General features: G+C 35.4%; 1 protein-coding gene across 1 annotated transcript in view; it reads right to left on the bottom strand.

The window, feature by feature from the left end:
• The window catches only part of LOC142334916 (protocadherin Fat 4-like), a 209085-nt gene extending 191987 nt beyond the window's left edge, over positions 1–17098 (bottom strand). The window contains exons 1-3 of the mRNA XM_075383244.1: positions 16972–17098; positions 7995–8070; positions 7247–7530 (exon numbers count right to left, since the gene is read on the bottom strand). Of these exons, the coding sequence (XP_075239359.1) occupies positions 7247–7530; positions 7995–8070; positions 16972–17079 (468 nt within the window). The 5' untranslated portion in view covers positions 17080–17098. The remainder of the gene's footprint in view (positions 1–7246; positions 7531–7994; positions 8071–16971) is intronic.
• Between the last annotated feature and the right edge of the window lie 6 nt (positions 17099–17104).

Here is a 17104-nt window from a genome sequence, read left to right as displayed (position 1 = left end):
AATGGCGTTGGTGAGTTTATGGATTATAATCTTACGCAGCTGTAAACTCTGTTTCTCAAATTTATCTTCATTGTTCATGTTCGCTATCCCTTAAACTCCTTACGGCCCACAAATAAAAAAATGCCCTCGACTACACAATCCAAAATTTTTAGGTCTTTCCAGAACAATTGTGATTATGTTGTTAGTATGTCTTTTTGTAAGACTTACTATTTTAAAAAATTTTGTTCGCTTTGGATTTTGATATTTTTGTTTTTGTTGTTTTTCCTCACTGTGTCTCTTGGATATGCATTAACATCTTTCACATACGATGCCTGTCAATTTTTTCTTCATATTGATTTTGTACCAAATGACAAGAAAGAGTGGGCGGGAACTATTAATTCTAATTGAGCATTTAAAAAAGAAATTTAACATTTTTCGCATTTTTTTCTGTTTTTTGTACAGGTTTTACTGTCAAATTCGCGTTTCATGAATGCAAACGGCTTGATAAGTATTGAAGATTTTTTGGTTGTTCATTGCAAACTTTTAGCAAAGCTCGGAAAAATTTAGACGACATTAACACAGACAATTTTATCTGATTCTCAGATAAATTTTCTCATGAATTTGAGATCTTATTTTGTGCTTCATATCGGCCATATACATAACCAACCTTTTTCGACTGCAAATGTTCTGCTCTACTAATTTTATGTTGTTGGTTTGCTCTTCCATATTTAGACGCCAAAATTATCTGCAATTTCAATAATTTCTGCTTCTTTAACTTCTCGAAAAAATGTCTTATTTGGCTCATAATGGTCTGCTGATCACATCAATCTTTTCAAGTTCTTCAAATAAGTTACAAGGTCCATTCTCAGCACGTTTGTTGCGCTTGGCTACTGGGTTGTTGTTCCTACTCACTTTAGTGGGGGGAAGACCTATATACTCAAATGCGTTCTTTTTCTTCAGTCAAATTTTGCCGATCGATATATTCATCGTAAAAAGTTGTGTGGCATCATTGAAAAGATCGTCCAGCGTAGAATCTAGAATCAAAAAACGTTTCTTCAAAATTTTTTCCACGGAGTTATCAACGTTAAAGGTTCAGTGAAGATCGACGTTAGAGGTTCACTGGTTTTCGTTAAATTTGTTCACATTTTCCGTTGTTTTACGCAATTTTATTTTGCAAATTTTGTTAAGAAATATGTTGAAATTATTAAAGATAGTGCTGTTGATTTTACATTTGAGACAGAAGAGTAATTTTGAACCGTCTCATTCGATTTTTTGGCTAAAATTTTTGCTAATTTATTCAAAAATCGGACTATATTTATCAAAATTGGCAAGACTTAAGCTTTTTATAGACCACTCTTTTAGCATTCGCCAGATCGATAAATTACAAAACTGTTAACGTAATCTTAATAAACTCTAAATTTTTTGCCGTTTCTTTGATAATTTAACCCGAGAACTTTTCAAAATGCATCTTGTTAATAATGAACTATTTCAGTTCAACGCTATAGCTGGGCTATTTCTGGTCAAAAACAATTTTTTCTAAATCCAAAAGTAATACGCATTGTACTCAGTCGTTGTCTTTTTTCTCTTTTTGCCGTTTTTATGTAAACATAGAACAGAACAATTCATTTCAAGTGCATATTAGTGACTTTCCAATTGGTTTCCTAAGGAATTTCAAAGAAACCTATCTAGTTTAATTAGTCGGATGCTTATGATGTTTTCAGTTTTCGGCTTTAGTACTAGTTTTCTTTAGTACTTGAGTTTTCATAATTTTTTTGAATTTTCCCATCTTTGAGGTTCTTCTTTGTCCTGTCACATATGTGTGAGGACAGATATTTCATTTCTAGCGTTTAAAAACGACGTATATTTCAACATATCATTCTTTTCAGTGGATGGATTAAAGTTTTAATGGCGTCGACACAGTGTACTACAAGAAATAATTGGATTTTTTTTGCCTGTTTGTCGTATTTTTTGTATTCTTATAAAAAGTTTATGGTTTACTGCAAAATTTAGCAGTTTCCTGTTCACAAAAAAACTTTTTACTGAGATCAGAAAATACCAAATTCTTCAGTGACTTGAAATCAATTGTTTGAAGAACAAAAAAATGTATTTTTTTACTTTGATCTTTACTGCTAATTTTTGTGTGCTGAATACACAGTCTCAATAATTATAGGTTGTAAAGCACCCGATTGATTTTGAAGAATAGCAGAATTGACTATATCTATTTTTTTAGTGCGTTGCTTTTCGATTTAATGGCTCCGACACTTGTTTTTAGCGATAATTTACTCCGATTTTATGATATTATTCGTTATTCATGTAGACTTATGACTTATTCTGCATAAAGAAGATCTCACTGGTTTTTTTGGAAAAATAAGTGGAAAATGTACTTTTAGTTAATGAGATCTGTCGACAGGTATTTTTTTTATTGGAGATTAATTGTTTTCGAATTTTTTTTAATCTTTGCCCTTTCTGTTCTTTTTTCTATCTAGCTGTTAGCTAGTCTCATTATTCAGAGGTTCAATAACGCATTATTTCTTTTCAAAATTGCACAATTGAATTTGTCTCAATTTTGCTTAATATACTATGGTTTTAACGGGTTCGGCACCATTTTTAACGGATTCAGCAGGTTTGATTGAATTTTTGTTTCTATCTGTATTTGTTGCTTGTTTTTGCAGAGGTAAACAAAATCTGAAAATTGGCAGGTCTCAATGGCTTTATACTGAAGTACCCTTGAACTTGAACACCTTTAAAGAATCAAGTTGATATTTAATGCTTTTCATTTTTTGAAACATTTTCTTCTCAAAAAATATAAAAGTAATTATTAATATTGGTTTTTGTTCTTTTTTGTCTATTAGCACCTAGTCTCAAGAAATTTTTTTCTAATGATGTAAAAAGCTTTTAATTTTATTTATGATTTTCTTACTTTATCAATAGTTTTTTTTTCAAGAGAAAGACATTGAGTTTTGGATGTAAATAATTGTTCTTGCTATTAATTGGCCCTTAATCTAAAAAATGCCAGGTCTCATCTAATCGTTAATGTGGCTTTATTTACTTTACAAAAAGTCTTGAGTTGGAAGCTTTTTTCTTACTTAAGTTATTTTAGGACACTGCTTGTGTTTTTGAAAGTTTTCGCTCACTTCCTCATTTGATAGACAATTAAGCCAAAAATGAATGAGTGGGGTAGGGGGAGAGGATGTCAATTAAAGTAATATGACATTATGAAAAATAAAATTTGTCAGTGATTTTGTCTGAAGGTATAAATCAAGCCAAAGAATGATTTCAGTTTACAACTAATTGTTTTCATGACTTTGAGTTTAATTGTTTTCAAAAAGTGTAAACGTATTTTCTAATTCCACTGGTTTTGTTTTCTGTCGACATGTTAATTATTCTCTATAAAGACAATAGGTGCAATATATTTGTTTGTGAAATTCAAGTCATTTGTTTTTGCTTACTTTTATCTGATGCTATTTTGATGTTTTCATTATATCTTTTTAACGAAAAAGTAGATAGACATTAAGTTTTGGTCGTAAGTAACTCAGGTTGTTTTATTTGATTTTTTGTTCGTCTTGTTTTTTATTCTTCGTAATGAAGTTTTGTTTATTCGATATACTGGTTTTAGCTCAAAGCGATTTTTTAAACGGCTACTCGAATTATTTTCAAACAGTATGTGAATTTTTGAAAGTTTTCGTTATCCTCCTCATTTTTTGGACATTTAAGTCAAAAACACGGTTGAGCGGTGTCGAATTTTTTTTGTGCAAACTAACGCACATTACCGAGCCTCCTTGTCTCAATTAGCCGTTTTAGCTGAATTTATTTGTAAATATCATTGAAACATATGTGATAACATAAAGTTTATAAGAATAATTTTTCTCTGGCCAGCAATTTTACATCACTTTTCAAAACAAGCTACAAAATTTTTTTCGGTTTCATTCCTAATATAGGTCAAGGTGGTCAACGGGGGCATTTTTCCTGTAATCTGCTAGCTGCATTTTGATGGGTCGGAACATTTACGTGCGAAGTACAGTCGATGCCAATCCTCCTTCTCTGTCTTGTAAGAGTTTATCCTTGTTAAAATCTTTTATTTTCTTAACCTGTCTTAAGCGGCAAAGTTTTTGCAAGGCAGAACTGTTACTGTAAGGCAGATGAAAGATGTAGATATTTTCATCTAATCATATAAAATAGAAAGGAAAAAATCAAAGATTTTTAATTGGCGTTGTATAACTTAATAGCTTGGCCGCAAAAATGTTTTTATCAAAAATAAACCTTCGGATGCATTTATTACAGTCAAATATTGCTTCATAAAACAAAAGCCAAAGATCTATTGCTCAAACCATTTGTTGTCCAATGTTATTTTAATTATTCTTATGAAACCGCTCCATTACGACTCATAGGTACACCCAAATCGTCATGGGCAGATATGCCCGATGCGTGTATCTCGTGTTCGTTTTTACTATGTTAAAACATTGAAAGTGGAACAATATTGCAGAAAATAGCTATTTTAGCAGAAACCGGTAAAATGGAAGGGAAATTAGAATCCCGTGTTCGCAAAAGTGTCCTTATCCTAGCCGCGAAATACAAGTACAAACTTTATAACCTACTTTTCGCACGGCTTGTATCACGCATCTGCTCCATTTATGTATCAATTTTTCGCACGCAATGTAGCTCGATTTCGCATATATACCGCAATTAAGCCTAACTTTATTACTACTTATTTAATTAAGCCTAACTTATTACTACTAGTAGTCTTTTATTACTACTTTATTACTACTTATAGTACTTTATTACTACTTATTACTAATTATTAGTACAATTTTTTACTACCTATTAAAATCAGCCAGTCCTGCATTGATATACAAAGCCTTTGATGTGCGAGGGATTTTTCGGAAAAAAATCAGTTTTAGTGGTTGCATGTACTTAAAGCACTTTAAAGCTTTGAAAGCTTCAATTAAATCTTTATTAAAGTGCTTATTGCATGCTCAAAATGCGCGCTAATAATAGATAGATAAATTGAGCGGAAACGTGCTACAAAATTTGTAACCTACTTTTCGCAACGAATGTTCTTTTATTTCGCAAAATTGGCGGAACTCCTTTTGCGAAAAGTAAGATTCAAAGGATGTCTTCTAATTTCTTTCATTGTATGTATCTAATTTTCGAGCCAATTTTTCTAAAGCGAAAATTTTGAGATATACCTCTGCGTTGTAATGTTCTCGATTTTTGAAGAGATTTTAAAATTGAAAAATGTTGAGATCAATGTGCGTTTTAAAAATTTATTCTCGACTGAAGACGGGTGCATTGTTATCTAAACTGAAAATAGTGTTCTCATCCTATCTGAACTTATATGAAGCCATGGCTATTTTTGACATTTTTTCGGCTATTTTTGACGGGTTTTTCCGGCTATTTTTGACGTGTTTTTCAGCTATTTTTGACATTTCTGGGCCCATTTTCGAATTGCCGAGACTTGGATTTAGACTTGCCAAGTCTTAAATCGGACTTAGATTTAGAATTGCTAAGTCTTAAAACGGACTTGGATTTAGACTTGCCAAGTCTTAAATCGGACTTGAATTAGACTTGCCAAGTCTCAGCCCAGACTTGGATTTAGACTGCCAAAAGTAAAAAGTGACATGATCATGGTTCTGAATCAGTAATGAAATAAGACTTGGATTTAGACTTGCCCAGTACTGAAATTGACTTGGCGTTAGGTCCGGGCATACAAACTCTTAGTCATGATTCTTTATCTTACTTAGTGAACTTAGTCTTACTTTATAAAGAGATGCGATATTCATGGTATCCTGTTATGACACTTTCATTTTCTAATAAATGTCAGTAACGAATAATTGAATCAGTAATGAAATAAGACTTGGATTTAGACTTGCCCAGTACTGAAATTGACTTGGCGTTAGGTCCGGGCATGCAAACTCTTAGTCATGATTCTTTATCTTACTTAGTGATCTTAGTCTTACTTTTTAAAGTGATGCGATATTCATGGTATCCTGTTATGACACTTTCATTTTCTAATAAATGTCAGAAACAGGTTTTACTACATAGAGTACCCCAAATGACGATGTTAAATAATGCAAAAACGGAGTTCTTGATAAGTTTCAGGCTTGCACTGGAGAGAAAAAAAACCGAATTCAAAATTGAACCATCCGAGTTTGTTGTTATTCGAGCCATAATTTCTATGACTGGAGTCATGATTTTTAATTTTTGGGGACCTAAGCCAGAATTAGTGTTTCCATTAGTGTTTGCAGTCGGAATACAAAAATAACAGCAACAGCAATTTCAGCTTTAATGATTCTGTAGCTGCAAATTGTCCGAATGATTTAGACTTGGATTTAGACCTGCCAAGTCTTAAATCGGACTTGAATTAGACTTGCCAAGTCTCAGCCCAGACTTGGATTTAGACTGCCAAAAGTAAAAAGTGACATGATCATGGTTCTGAATCAGTAATGAAATAAGACTTGGATTTAGACTTGCCCAGTACTGAAATTGGATTTAGACTTGCCAAGTCTTAAATCGGACTTGAATTAGACTTGCCAAGTCTCAGCCCAGACTTGGATTTAGACTGCCAAAAGTAAAAAGTGACATGATCATGGTTCTGAATCAGTAATGAAATAAGACTTGGATTTAGACTTGCCCAGTACTGAAATTGACTTGGCGTTAGGTCCGGGCATACAAACTCTTAGTCATGATTCTTTATCTTACTTAGTGATCTTAGTCTTACTTTATAAAGTGATGCGATATTCATGGTACCCTGTTATGACACTTTCATTTTCTAATAAATGTCAGAAACAGGTTTTACTACATAGAGTACCCCAAATGACGATGTTAAATAATGCAAAAACGGAGTTCTTGATAAGTTTCAGGCTTGCACTGGAGAGAAAAAAAAACCGAATTCAAAATTGAACCATCCGAGTTTGTTGTTATTCGAGCCATAATTTCTATGACTGGAGTCATGATTTTTAATTTTTGGGGACCTAAGCCAGAATTAGTGTTTCCATTAGTGTTTGCAGTCGGAATAAAAAAATAACAGCAACAGCAATTTCAGCTATAATGATTCTGTAGCTGCAAATTGTCCGAATGAACCGGAAAACAAACATTTTTGTGCGTTTGAAACCAAACATACAGAAGATTCCTTTCTTCGCAGACCAAGCATACCAAAGATTTCTTGCGTGGAAAACGGAGCACACCGAGCATTTCTTACGTCGTTATTGCTCGGTCTTCTGAACAAAGGAGGCGTTAAAAGTGTACAGATTAAATATTCCGGTCTTACCATGTCCAGATCTATAGCCAACAGTGATAGAACAAAAGTGCCCGGTGGAGAGTTTTCTGGGACTGAAGCCTCGTACAAGCTCTGACTCATCACTGGCGGGTTATCGTCTACATCTTGAACGTGAACAACCACCGCCACACTGGCTCTCCTTTGAGAGTTGGTTAGTTGGAACGCCTCCACCAGAATGGTCTGTGTCTCTACCCCGTTCACACCGTCTCTCTCCAGGGCTTCAGTGATTGAGATCTGACCGGAGGTTGCGTCGATTGAGAATCCAAACACTGGCTCTGTAAATTCTTTTATTGGGAATTTTTATGTTATAAACAAACAACAGACACCAGGCCTAATGAAAAAAAAACATACCAGCCCAGGCAAAAAATTTGCAAGCTCAGGCGAAAAATTTTTTAAATAAATATTTCAGATAGTGAATTATAAATTGCCATGATATGCAAAACTTGTGCGATATTATTTTTCGCTGATTTCTCCATATAAAAGCTCTTGCTTCTTGTGATTCATGTCTTGGATAAGAAGAACTGAACCATACATCTGCTCGAGAAGACAATAGGACAAAAAAACCTCTCAAAATCTCAAAAATGGAGCTATTTTTGAAACTCAACCAATGCATTTTTCTATTTATACAGAGATCGATTAAGTTGCCGGTTCACAAATGGGTATTTTGGGATACATAATAAAACTCTATGGGTTCCTCGCGAATAAGAAACATTGTATATCAAAACCGAGTTGGGCTAACCTTTGAACTGATAATTGACCGGGTAGTTGATCGCATCGCCGTCTTCTGCCACCAGGACCGGCTCCACATTTAAAGGCTAGAAACAAATTCTTAATAATAATTTTGTTAAATTTTTTCGAAAAAATTAAATCCTTTAAAGTGTCGACCGAAAGCGAAATAAACCTATTTTCAAAGAAAATGGCTGCAACTTTCAGACCTATTGAAAGAAAATACTGAAAGTTTGTTTATTTCGATAATATTATTCTATATATAAAAACTTGATGGCATTAATTCTTTTGAAACATTCCTAAATTTAGATTTATTATTGAGTCACTGATCCACTTTATCCTCATTTTGTACTTGGAGTTCACAGGACTTTGTTTTCTTTTCTTGGGACGCGATACATCGAACAGCACTTGGAAATTATAAGAAGTGTTATCAAGATTTGTCAAGATTTTGTCAAGAGCTGTCAAGAAAAATTCTTGGTATATCTTGATAAGATCTTGCCGATATATTACCAAGATTAACCATGAAATGTTGGTATTTCAAGTTCTCGGCAAGACGTTTCAGTTTACGAGAGATATCAAGATCAACCATGTCTTAACTAGGTGTGTCAAGTTTCGTTTCAATGCAGTTTTTAATGTGCAGTATATGCTGAACAATCGATGCGCCAAGAGCGACTGATCATTTTAACACAATTTGTCTTCGATTCCTTCAAAAATGTTTTTCCTTCAGTTTCTCCAGATGGAGGGAATTAAGAATTGGTAAGTATAACCGAATTTTACATTGTTTTAAAAAATAAAAGTGAAAACCAGCGTCAAGCATGAGTGAATTGCCCAAAAATCAGTACTGGTGGACACTGGTAATGGCGACCTTTTAGTTTATTCACGATTCGAAGACAGAAGTTAATCACAAGTTTAAGATCATATAAGATTCTTACAAAAAAAAAGTTAATCTTTTAAGATCTTTCAAAACAAAGTTAATCTTGTAAGATTTTTGCAAGCAACTTGCAATATTAATTTTTTTCGGACCTTGCCATTAGGATAAAAAAACAGCCAAATTTTGCAGAAATGAGGAAATAATGGCGAATGACATCATCAGACATAACATTTCAGACGATTTATAGGCGATGAAAACGCACAATCGATAACATTTCTTCAATTCATATATAGTCAAGCAACTGTTCCACGTTTCATCAAGGCAAAAAGCACATTATAAAAGCTCGAAAAACTATCTGTATTTGTTAGCAGGTATTTTGTCTGAGCCGATTTTCAGCTCAGATCAGTCACCGATAAGTTTTTGAAACATACCAATATTAAGCCTAAAAAGAGCGCAATTGATTTAATTTATTAGTAGGCTCAACGAAAACTATGTTTAACGAACTTTTTCCGACCTTTTTACGTATATTAGAACGCATATAAGACTTGCGTGGTTATGAATGACGTATTACTTTTCTCGCTGGATAGATTGTCCATTTCTCGCTTCCATTTAAATAGCGTTGCTCATATACGCGGTAGCAACCTCCGGCCCGGAAGAAAATGTAGGGAGGATTGGTACAAGCTCAACGAGTGGGCAGCGAGCGATACAGCAACGTACGTACGATGGCGGAGCGGGCGACGCTGTCGGAGCCCTACCGGAGTTCTTCAACCCGAGCAGTTGGATAGTAACCCCTAGGATTGCTTTCTTCAACGATCCAAACTAAACCACCAAACTTGAGGGGCTGCTTGGCTGCCACTTAGATCTACGGTTCAGCGCAGGTACAAACTCCTTAAGCCAATGTGCCCAAATTGCATTGGCGTAGGAGTGTGCACGGGCGTACCGCTTACGATGATCGAACTCGTCGATGCCAACGATAGACGGAGTTCCGATTGCTTGGTTTCCAAATAGAAAATGGTTAGGTGTTAGTGCGCCTAGGTCGAACGGGTCAGCACTTACGGGCGTTAACGGACATGCGTTTAGTGCTTGTTCAACAAGACATAAAGTAGTGCTCAACACATCATCTCTTAGGCGGCGTGTATCGTGGATGGTGTTCAGTACCCTCTTAAAACTACGGACCAACCTCTCCCAGATGCCAACTTGGTGCGGCGCACAGGGCGGATTGAACCTTCACTTAATGCCCTTATGTGAAGGTCCGGCGGCGATGTTATTTGTATTCCATTTTTCGATACATTCACGGAGCTTTTTCTCCTCTCCGATAAAGTTTGCACCACTATCTGACCAAATCATATCGGGCGTACCCCGACGGGAGACGAAACGCTCCACTCCCATTACACAGGAACTGGTGTCCATGGGCGAACCGATTTAAACATGGACCGCATCATCACTTCTCATCAGTTGTGCATGGACCGCACAAGTGATGAGAAATCCCCACCTCTTCTCGGTAGTCCGACGAACGGTGACGTAGAATGGGCCGAAGTAATCACTCTCGGTGTTGGTAAAGAGAGGAGACTGGTATGCGAGTCTCTACTTTGGGAGGTCTGCCATGATCGGTTCAATGCTTGCTGCACGGAACTTTCTACAGAAGACGCAGTTTGATTTGATGGAACGCAGTTTGGAACTTAGTTTAAGGATGGCATAACGTTCTTGTACCTTTGATTGTAAGTAATCGATGCCCTGATGATGGTTCTTCTGAATGGTATGGCGCAGGTAGAGTTTAACAAAAGTATGACGCGCATCCAGCACGATAGGATGCTTAGTGTCAAAGTCAATTTCCACTAGCCGTCGGAGTTGACGAGAAGAACGAATGAGGCCATAAGGCCCAATAAACGGAGTAAACTGAGCAATGCGGCTGCTCCTCTTATCGGATTTGTTGTCAAGAAGATCCTTTATTTCGGTATTAAAGGACTCTCCTTGAACGAAGTACTGGAGATGACGCTCGGCTTCGTCAAGCTCATCAGGGTCCACTATGCTGCCGTCTACGGTACGGTGACTTTCATGAGATAGTAAAAGACGGAGCATATATGCGGTGACACGAAGTAGTTTTTGATAAGAACTGAACTTATCAAACGGGATTAGATTAATGCTTTGTTCCTTAAGGAGCTTGGTTACGGATGCGGCTAAAGATGAGATGGAGTCATCATCTTGCTCCTTGGTTACAACGCCGAGCTTGATGTTATCAACGACGTCAGTATTTGGTACGAAATGGAATTGCTTAGTTCTCAAGACGCCAGGACCCCTCGTCCTGCTACTGAGTTGCAAATTTTCAGCGGACATACCACACGTGCCAGCATCTGCCGGATTATCACAAGTAGCGGCGTGGTTTCATTTCACGCGTAGTGCCAAGATAAACTCCCAGTTTCTCATCGATATATGACATAATCGTTTCATCATGCTGGGTGATTGCGACACATGAACCAATGAACACACCTTCAAATTTGTGAAATCATGTCTTAATTTTGTTTTCTTCATAATCTTCCGGTTTTCGGCCTATGCAATGATGTGGACAGTCAATAGCAAACTTATGAACAGTATGAATAGTGAAAATATCAAATGGTCCGAAACAGAAGAACGGGTAAAGTTCATCCGAAAACTCTGCCTTTTTTACTAATTGCGCACCTCTTTTCAGCGATTAATATTTGTCCCCACAAACAGCTCCCGTGTAGAAATTTCGATGTCCTTCGCTCATAACAAAATTTGATAGTTGTTGACTAGCACTATCAGCCGTCCCTTTATCGACAATTTGTTGGTGAAATGTAATCATTTTGTCGAATTTCTTCATAACAAGATACGTATCATCATCCGCTTTAATTGCATATTCAGCGATGACAAAAATACAAACTACGCATACATACTATGCATACAAAAATACGAAACTACTTCTATAGCAACTAATAGTTTGTATGCTGTTCTGATTGGCTAATTCGGCTGTGGAAGAAAAAGACACGTAATTTAGCTTTTATGGTGTCGCCTATTTCAATTTTATACGATTTGGGCATCAAGAGTTGGTCCCCGGAAGGCATTTAAGTTATGGGTGCTTTTTTGTGGGTTGTGTTTCTCAATGACCAGTGAGATGACATACATCTCGTTTTCCTGGAAGTTTTTGATTCCTCGGTGATAATGGTGATTTTATTTATCTGATAGTGAAGTGTAGCCTTTGTTGCGTTTTTGATTGTATCCGTTGTTAATTGAGAGGTAAAACAAGAGCAATATGAAAAAACAAACATATAAACAAGCAAGATTTTCAAATCCATTTCGGAAAGTGACTCAAAAACATGAAATTAAAACAATTTAACACAAACGGAAAAAACTCGAAAATTGTAATGATTAGTTTCAAGAGGGAAGAGAACATCTAAAGGTCCCTGGTTCGCTACCGGGTCGCTGCACCAAAAAAATAGGCGATGAAAACGCACAATCGATAACTTTTATTCCATTCATATATAGCCAAGCAACTGTTCCACGTTACATCAAGGCAAAAAAGCACATTATAAAAGCTCGAAAAACTATCTGTATTTGTTAGCAGGTATTTTGTCTGAGACGATTTTCAGCTCAGATCAGTCACCGATACGTTTTTGGAACATAAAAATATTAAGCCTAAAAAGAGCGCAATTGATTTAGTTTATTAGTAGGCTCAACGAGAACTATGTTAAACGAACTTTTTCCGACCTTTCTACGTATATTAGAACGCATATAAGACTTGCGTGGTTAAGAATGGCGTAATACTTTTCTCGCTGGATAGATTGTTCATTTCTCGCTTTCATTTAATTAGCGTTGCCCATTTACGCGGTAACACGATTGCTTCTAAAATTTCAGACCTGCGATCAAAAATTCTTTCAACTGACTTGGTTAGTCAACAATAGATAATCCAAAACTTTCCTCAATGAATAAATTTAAAATTTATCCTATTTCATTTGTTATATCCGTGAACTCAGTGGTCAACTAATCCGAGTGTGTAAGCAAGCTATCTTTAAACCTACAAAACTCCTTTTTATTTTCAATTGGCAAGATTATTGTGTATAAAATTTGGTAATTTCTGGCGATTAAAACGATATCTAAGCTACCAACGGACAGCTAAAACAAGAAAGCAAGAAATGCTAAAATTATTACTATCTGTAACAAAAAGCTGTTAACAGCGAAAGTATCCAGTTAAAAGCTAACAACTTTTTCAAGATAACAATTTCAGTTAGCTAATAGATGCAAAATACGAACATGAGAATTTGAAGAAAAAAATGATGTTTGTTGAGTTACTTCAAATTTGGTGAACAAGGCTGGAAGACGGATTACCTTTAAAAAAATACACGAACATTAGATTTTTTTGGAATTATATATATGGGATTATAATAACGTTTGCAAAAATTTTTTCCTGCTGGTACAAGAAAAAAATTCAATGCAAATGGATTCATTGTCTACCTTTACAAGTTTTAAGCTACAAACTGCCTATAATATACGTCATTCAGTTCCTGATTATTTCAGGAGGATAAACTAAAGATCAGCACATTTGTTTTTTGCTTCTGAGCCCTTGAACCCTTAATCTTTCCAAAGAATTCAAAACGGAAAGAGACATTCAGAGGGCCTACATCTTTTTCATTGCTTTTTGTCACATGCCAACGTTTTAACAATAAACCTTTTCTCCGAATTTGGATGATATTTTTCTCCTCATTAGGTAGCAGGAAGTGAATACCCGGGTCGAGGTTTTTTGGTGAATTTTCGTAAGAAATGCGATGAATGCGGTGAATTTTCGTAAGAAATGCGGTGATTGCGGTGAATGCGGTGAAAAAAATAATTCACCGCTTTTCACCGCATTTCTTACAAAAATTCACCACCAAATTCACCGCATTTCTTAAAAAATTCACCGCATAGACTATTATGGCAAATTAATGTAAGAAATGCGGTGATTGCGGTGAATGCGGTGAAAAAAAATAATTCACCACATTTCACCGCATTTCTTACAAAATTTCAACGCGAAATTCACCGCATTTCTTACAAAAATTCACCGCATATGATTTCCAAAAGTTACTCAATCTGATTTAAATTCACTAGAAATTGCTAAGATGTAAATGGCAGTTGGCGCAGTGGACTGAGCAGTGGAAGGCATGAAGGAGGTCATAGGTTCGAACCCGTCTGGGGAAGCTTCTTTTTTGTAAGAATACTGAGAACGCGGTGAAAATAAATAATTCACCGCGATTCACCGCATTCACCGCAAAAAGATGTAAGAAATACGCGGTGAAAATTATTTTTTTTCACCGCATTTCACCGCATTTCTTACGACAAATCACCGCTAAACCTCGACCCGGGTAGGTGAATAACAAAATGCATCAGATAGAAAACTGGCAACAATAACAATATCAAGCAAAGAGCAAAAGACTATCAGGCATTGATTCAAAAGGTTTAAGCAAACAATTGATACCTTGGCTAGAGCAACTCGATTAGATAGACCGAGATAGTCATTACAAGCATCTACCATTAACGAAATAAAACTACTTCCAAAGAATGTGACTGGCGCTTACGGGCGCCAATTTCTGTTAAATGCAGAAAAAAACGGAAGCCTGCCAAAAAATACAAGAGACTAGACATCTCCTAGTTCTGGTTAATGTGCTAGGGTTTACTTTTTGAGTGTTTTAATCTTTTTTCAGGAAAATTAGGCTATTTTGTCACCGTTTTATCTTTCCCGTTATTTTGCATCGCCAGCACCATCTCTCGAATATTCAAAATACCAGGAAGACGTATTGAACCATATCACTATCTGTTGCTTTTCTAGCCATAGTCCACATTGAATTAGTTATAAAGTTAAATCTTTTTCTTCTGCTCTATTTATTTTTAAGACCAATTTCCAATAGTAAGTGACAATTATGCAAGCAATTTTTTCTCTTTTGTAAACTGGAACATCCAGCTGATTGGAGAAAGAAAAAATTTTTTTCAATAAAATTGCCTGGATTTTCCGTCTTTTCATTTTTTTTAAAAAAATGATACTCTATCTTTAAAAATTACTTTTATAAAATAAACGTTTCAGGACATTTTGGCCTTCTGATCTATGTTTGTTGAATATTCATCTTTGGACCAGTTCCATTTAACAAGTTTAGTGTGAATAAATGGCAGTCATAGATTCATAATAAGCTATGAAACGTAGCCTAACAGCACAAAACTACTTTTGAATTTTTCTAGAATCACTTTAGACAATTCAAACAATATCTTCTCACTATTAAAAAATCTATCACTAGAGTTAATTGTTCATATCCTGAAAAATGGGAAAAACAATATGCTCAATGTGAATTTTGTGTTCAGTCATCTTCGGCTTAACTATATAATGTTCCATGTAGAAAGATATTTGGGTTTTCATTAGGATTTCTTTCAAGTAAAGACTTTTTCCAAACCTGATTTCGAGCAATTAAGGCATTTAAGATCTGAATATAATTATCTCCTAGTTCTGGTTAATGTGCTACGGTTCAATTTTGTGTTTTGATCTTTTTTCACGAAAATTAGGCTATTTTTTACTGTTTTATCTTTGCCGATATTTTGAATCGCCAGCATATTCTATCAAATATTTGAAATACTAGAAAGATGTGTTGAACCATTTCGTTATCTGTTGCTTTTCTAGCCATTGTCCAAATTGAATTAATAATAAAACTGAATCTTTTTCTTCTGCTATGTTTATTTTAAGACCAAATTTTAATAGAAAGTCACATTTTTGCATCCAAATTTTTTTCTTTTGTAAACTTAAATCTACAGCTGATTTGAGAAAGATAAATTTTCTTAATAAACTTGCCAGGATTTTCTGTCTGTTCTTTTTTGGAAAAATGATACTCTAACTTGGTTCAAATTTTGGAAAAGTAAGCGCCTTTTTTGTGTATTTGTTTGTTTTTTGTATGATATACTGATGTATCAGTCTTATTTTTTGTCTTCATTTTTATAACATTAGTTTGAACAAAACTGACGAAAAAATTCAAATGAGATCTAAGTTCTAAGTTTTACAAGATGCACAAAGGTTTTTGCCCTATGATGAGACGAGTATCCATCCAGAAAAATTCTAGGTTTTTTGCGAGCCAAAATCTTCTCTAATCAGGCCAAATTGCTAAATATGAAATTGTGCATCTTTTTTTGACCGAAATTCACCTCTGATAAGATTAATTTCACCCTTTCGCCCTCTGATGAGAACTACCTCTTTATGTGCATTTTAACAACAGAGGTCATATTGTTTACTAAAAATAGACTGGGCAAGTTTATTTTTTCATACCATTTCATGTTCATCCAAAATTCATGCGAAAAAAAATGAAATTTTCGAAAATAATACTGAAATTTTGCACTATTCGATTTATGAACATGACGATGCTTTTACTCATAAAACAGCAACATTGGAAAAACACCAACCAAACCATTCAAAAACACGTGCACATTATCTTCAGTCGGCACCTAACATCTGATTTTCCTCGATTGGAAGACTAGTAAACACGTGTACTTCGCTTCAGCCCGCAGTTAACATCTGCTTAACCGAAAGCTAATAGACAATTGCACTTCAACCCCCCCCCCCCCCGCCCCCTGCACGAGTAGATCTGCCTGCCTCTCTTCAAAGAATAGTAAAATGGTATTTCAGAGGTATTACGGAGTACCTGCAGGTTTAGATTTTTCATGCGACGAATGAATGAAGTTTAGACATGATTTTTTGATGTGAAGTGTGTTTTCACACCTGAGATTTACCATGCAACAGAATACATTCAGTAAATTTTTTTACGTTCAACTTTGTTATGAAAAGTCTAAAATATGACATGATCAGAGTACTTGATTAGAGTAAAACTGCAGAATTGAAATATCTGGACTGCTTTCACCTCCTTTTTGGCGTAACTGGGTGAAAAACTCGAGAAATAACCAAAAAAATTTTTTTCCATTAGGAAATTTAACAGCACATTAGCAGATGACGTTATTTGTGCTTCCTTCATATCTTGTCTCAAAAATACGGAGGGTGGTGAGAGCTCGACCCCTATAATTGTGGTAGAATAGGATGATGCATAAACTTTTGTCATATGCTTTACATTAGACACGGATTGAGTAGCATTAGCATCAAAGTAACCCCAATATATCCCTCGTCCACGTATGCGTTGTAGAGACTGCTGGAAAATAGTGGGTCTCTGTCGTCAGTGTCCCTGATAGTGACGAACACATCCACTGTAGCCGACATCACCCGATCGTTGAATCCGGGTACA

This window comes from Convolutriloba macropyga, chromosome 2 (genome assembly GCF_964194025.1).
Source record: "Convolutriloba macropyga chromosome 2, txConMacr16.3, whole genome shotgun sequence".
NCBI classification, from domain to species: Eukaryota; Metazoa; Xenacoelomorpha; order Acoela; family Convolutidae; genus Convolutriloba; species Convolutriloba macropyga.
Note: the sequence above shows the minus strand (reverse complement) of the source record. Positions and strands in the feature narration are given on the sequence as shown.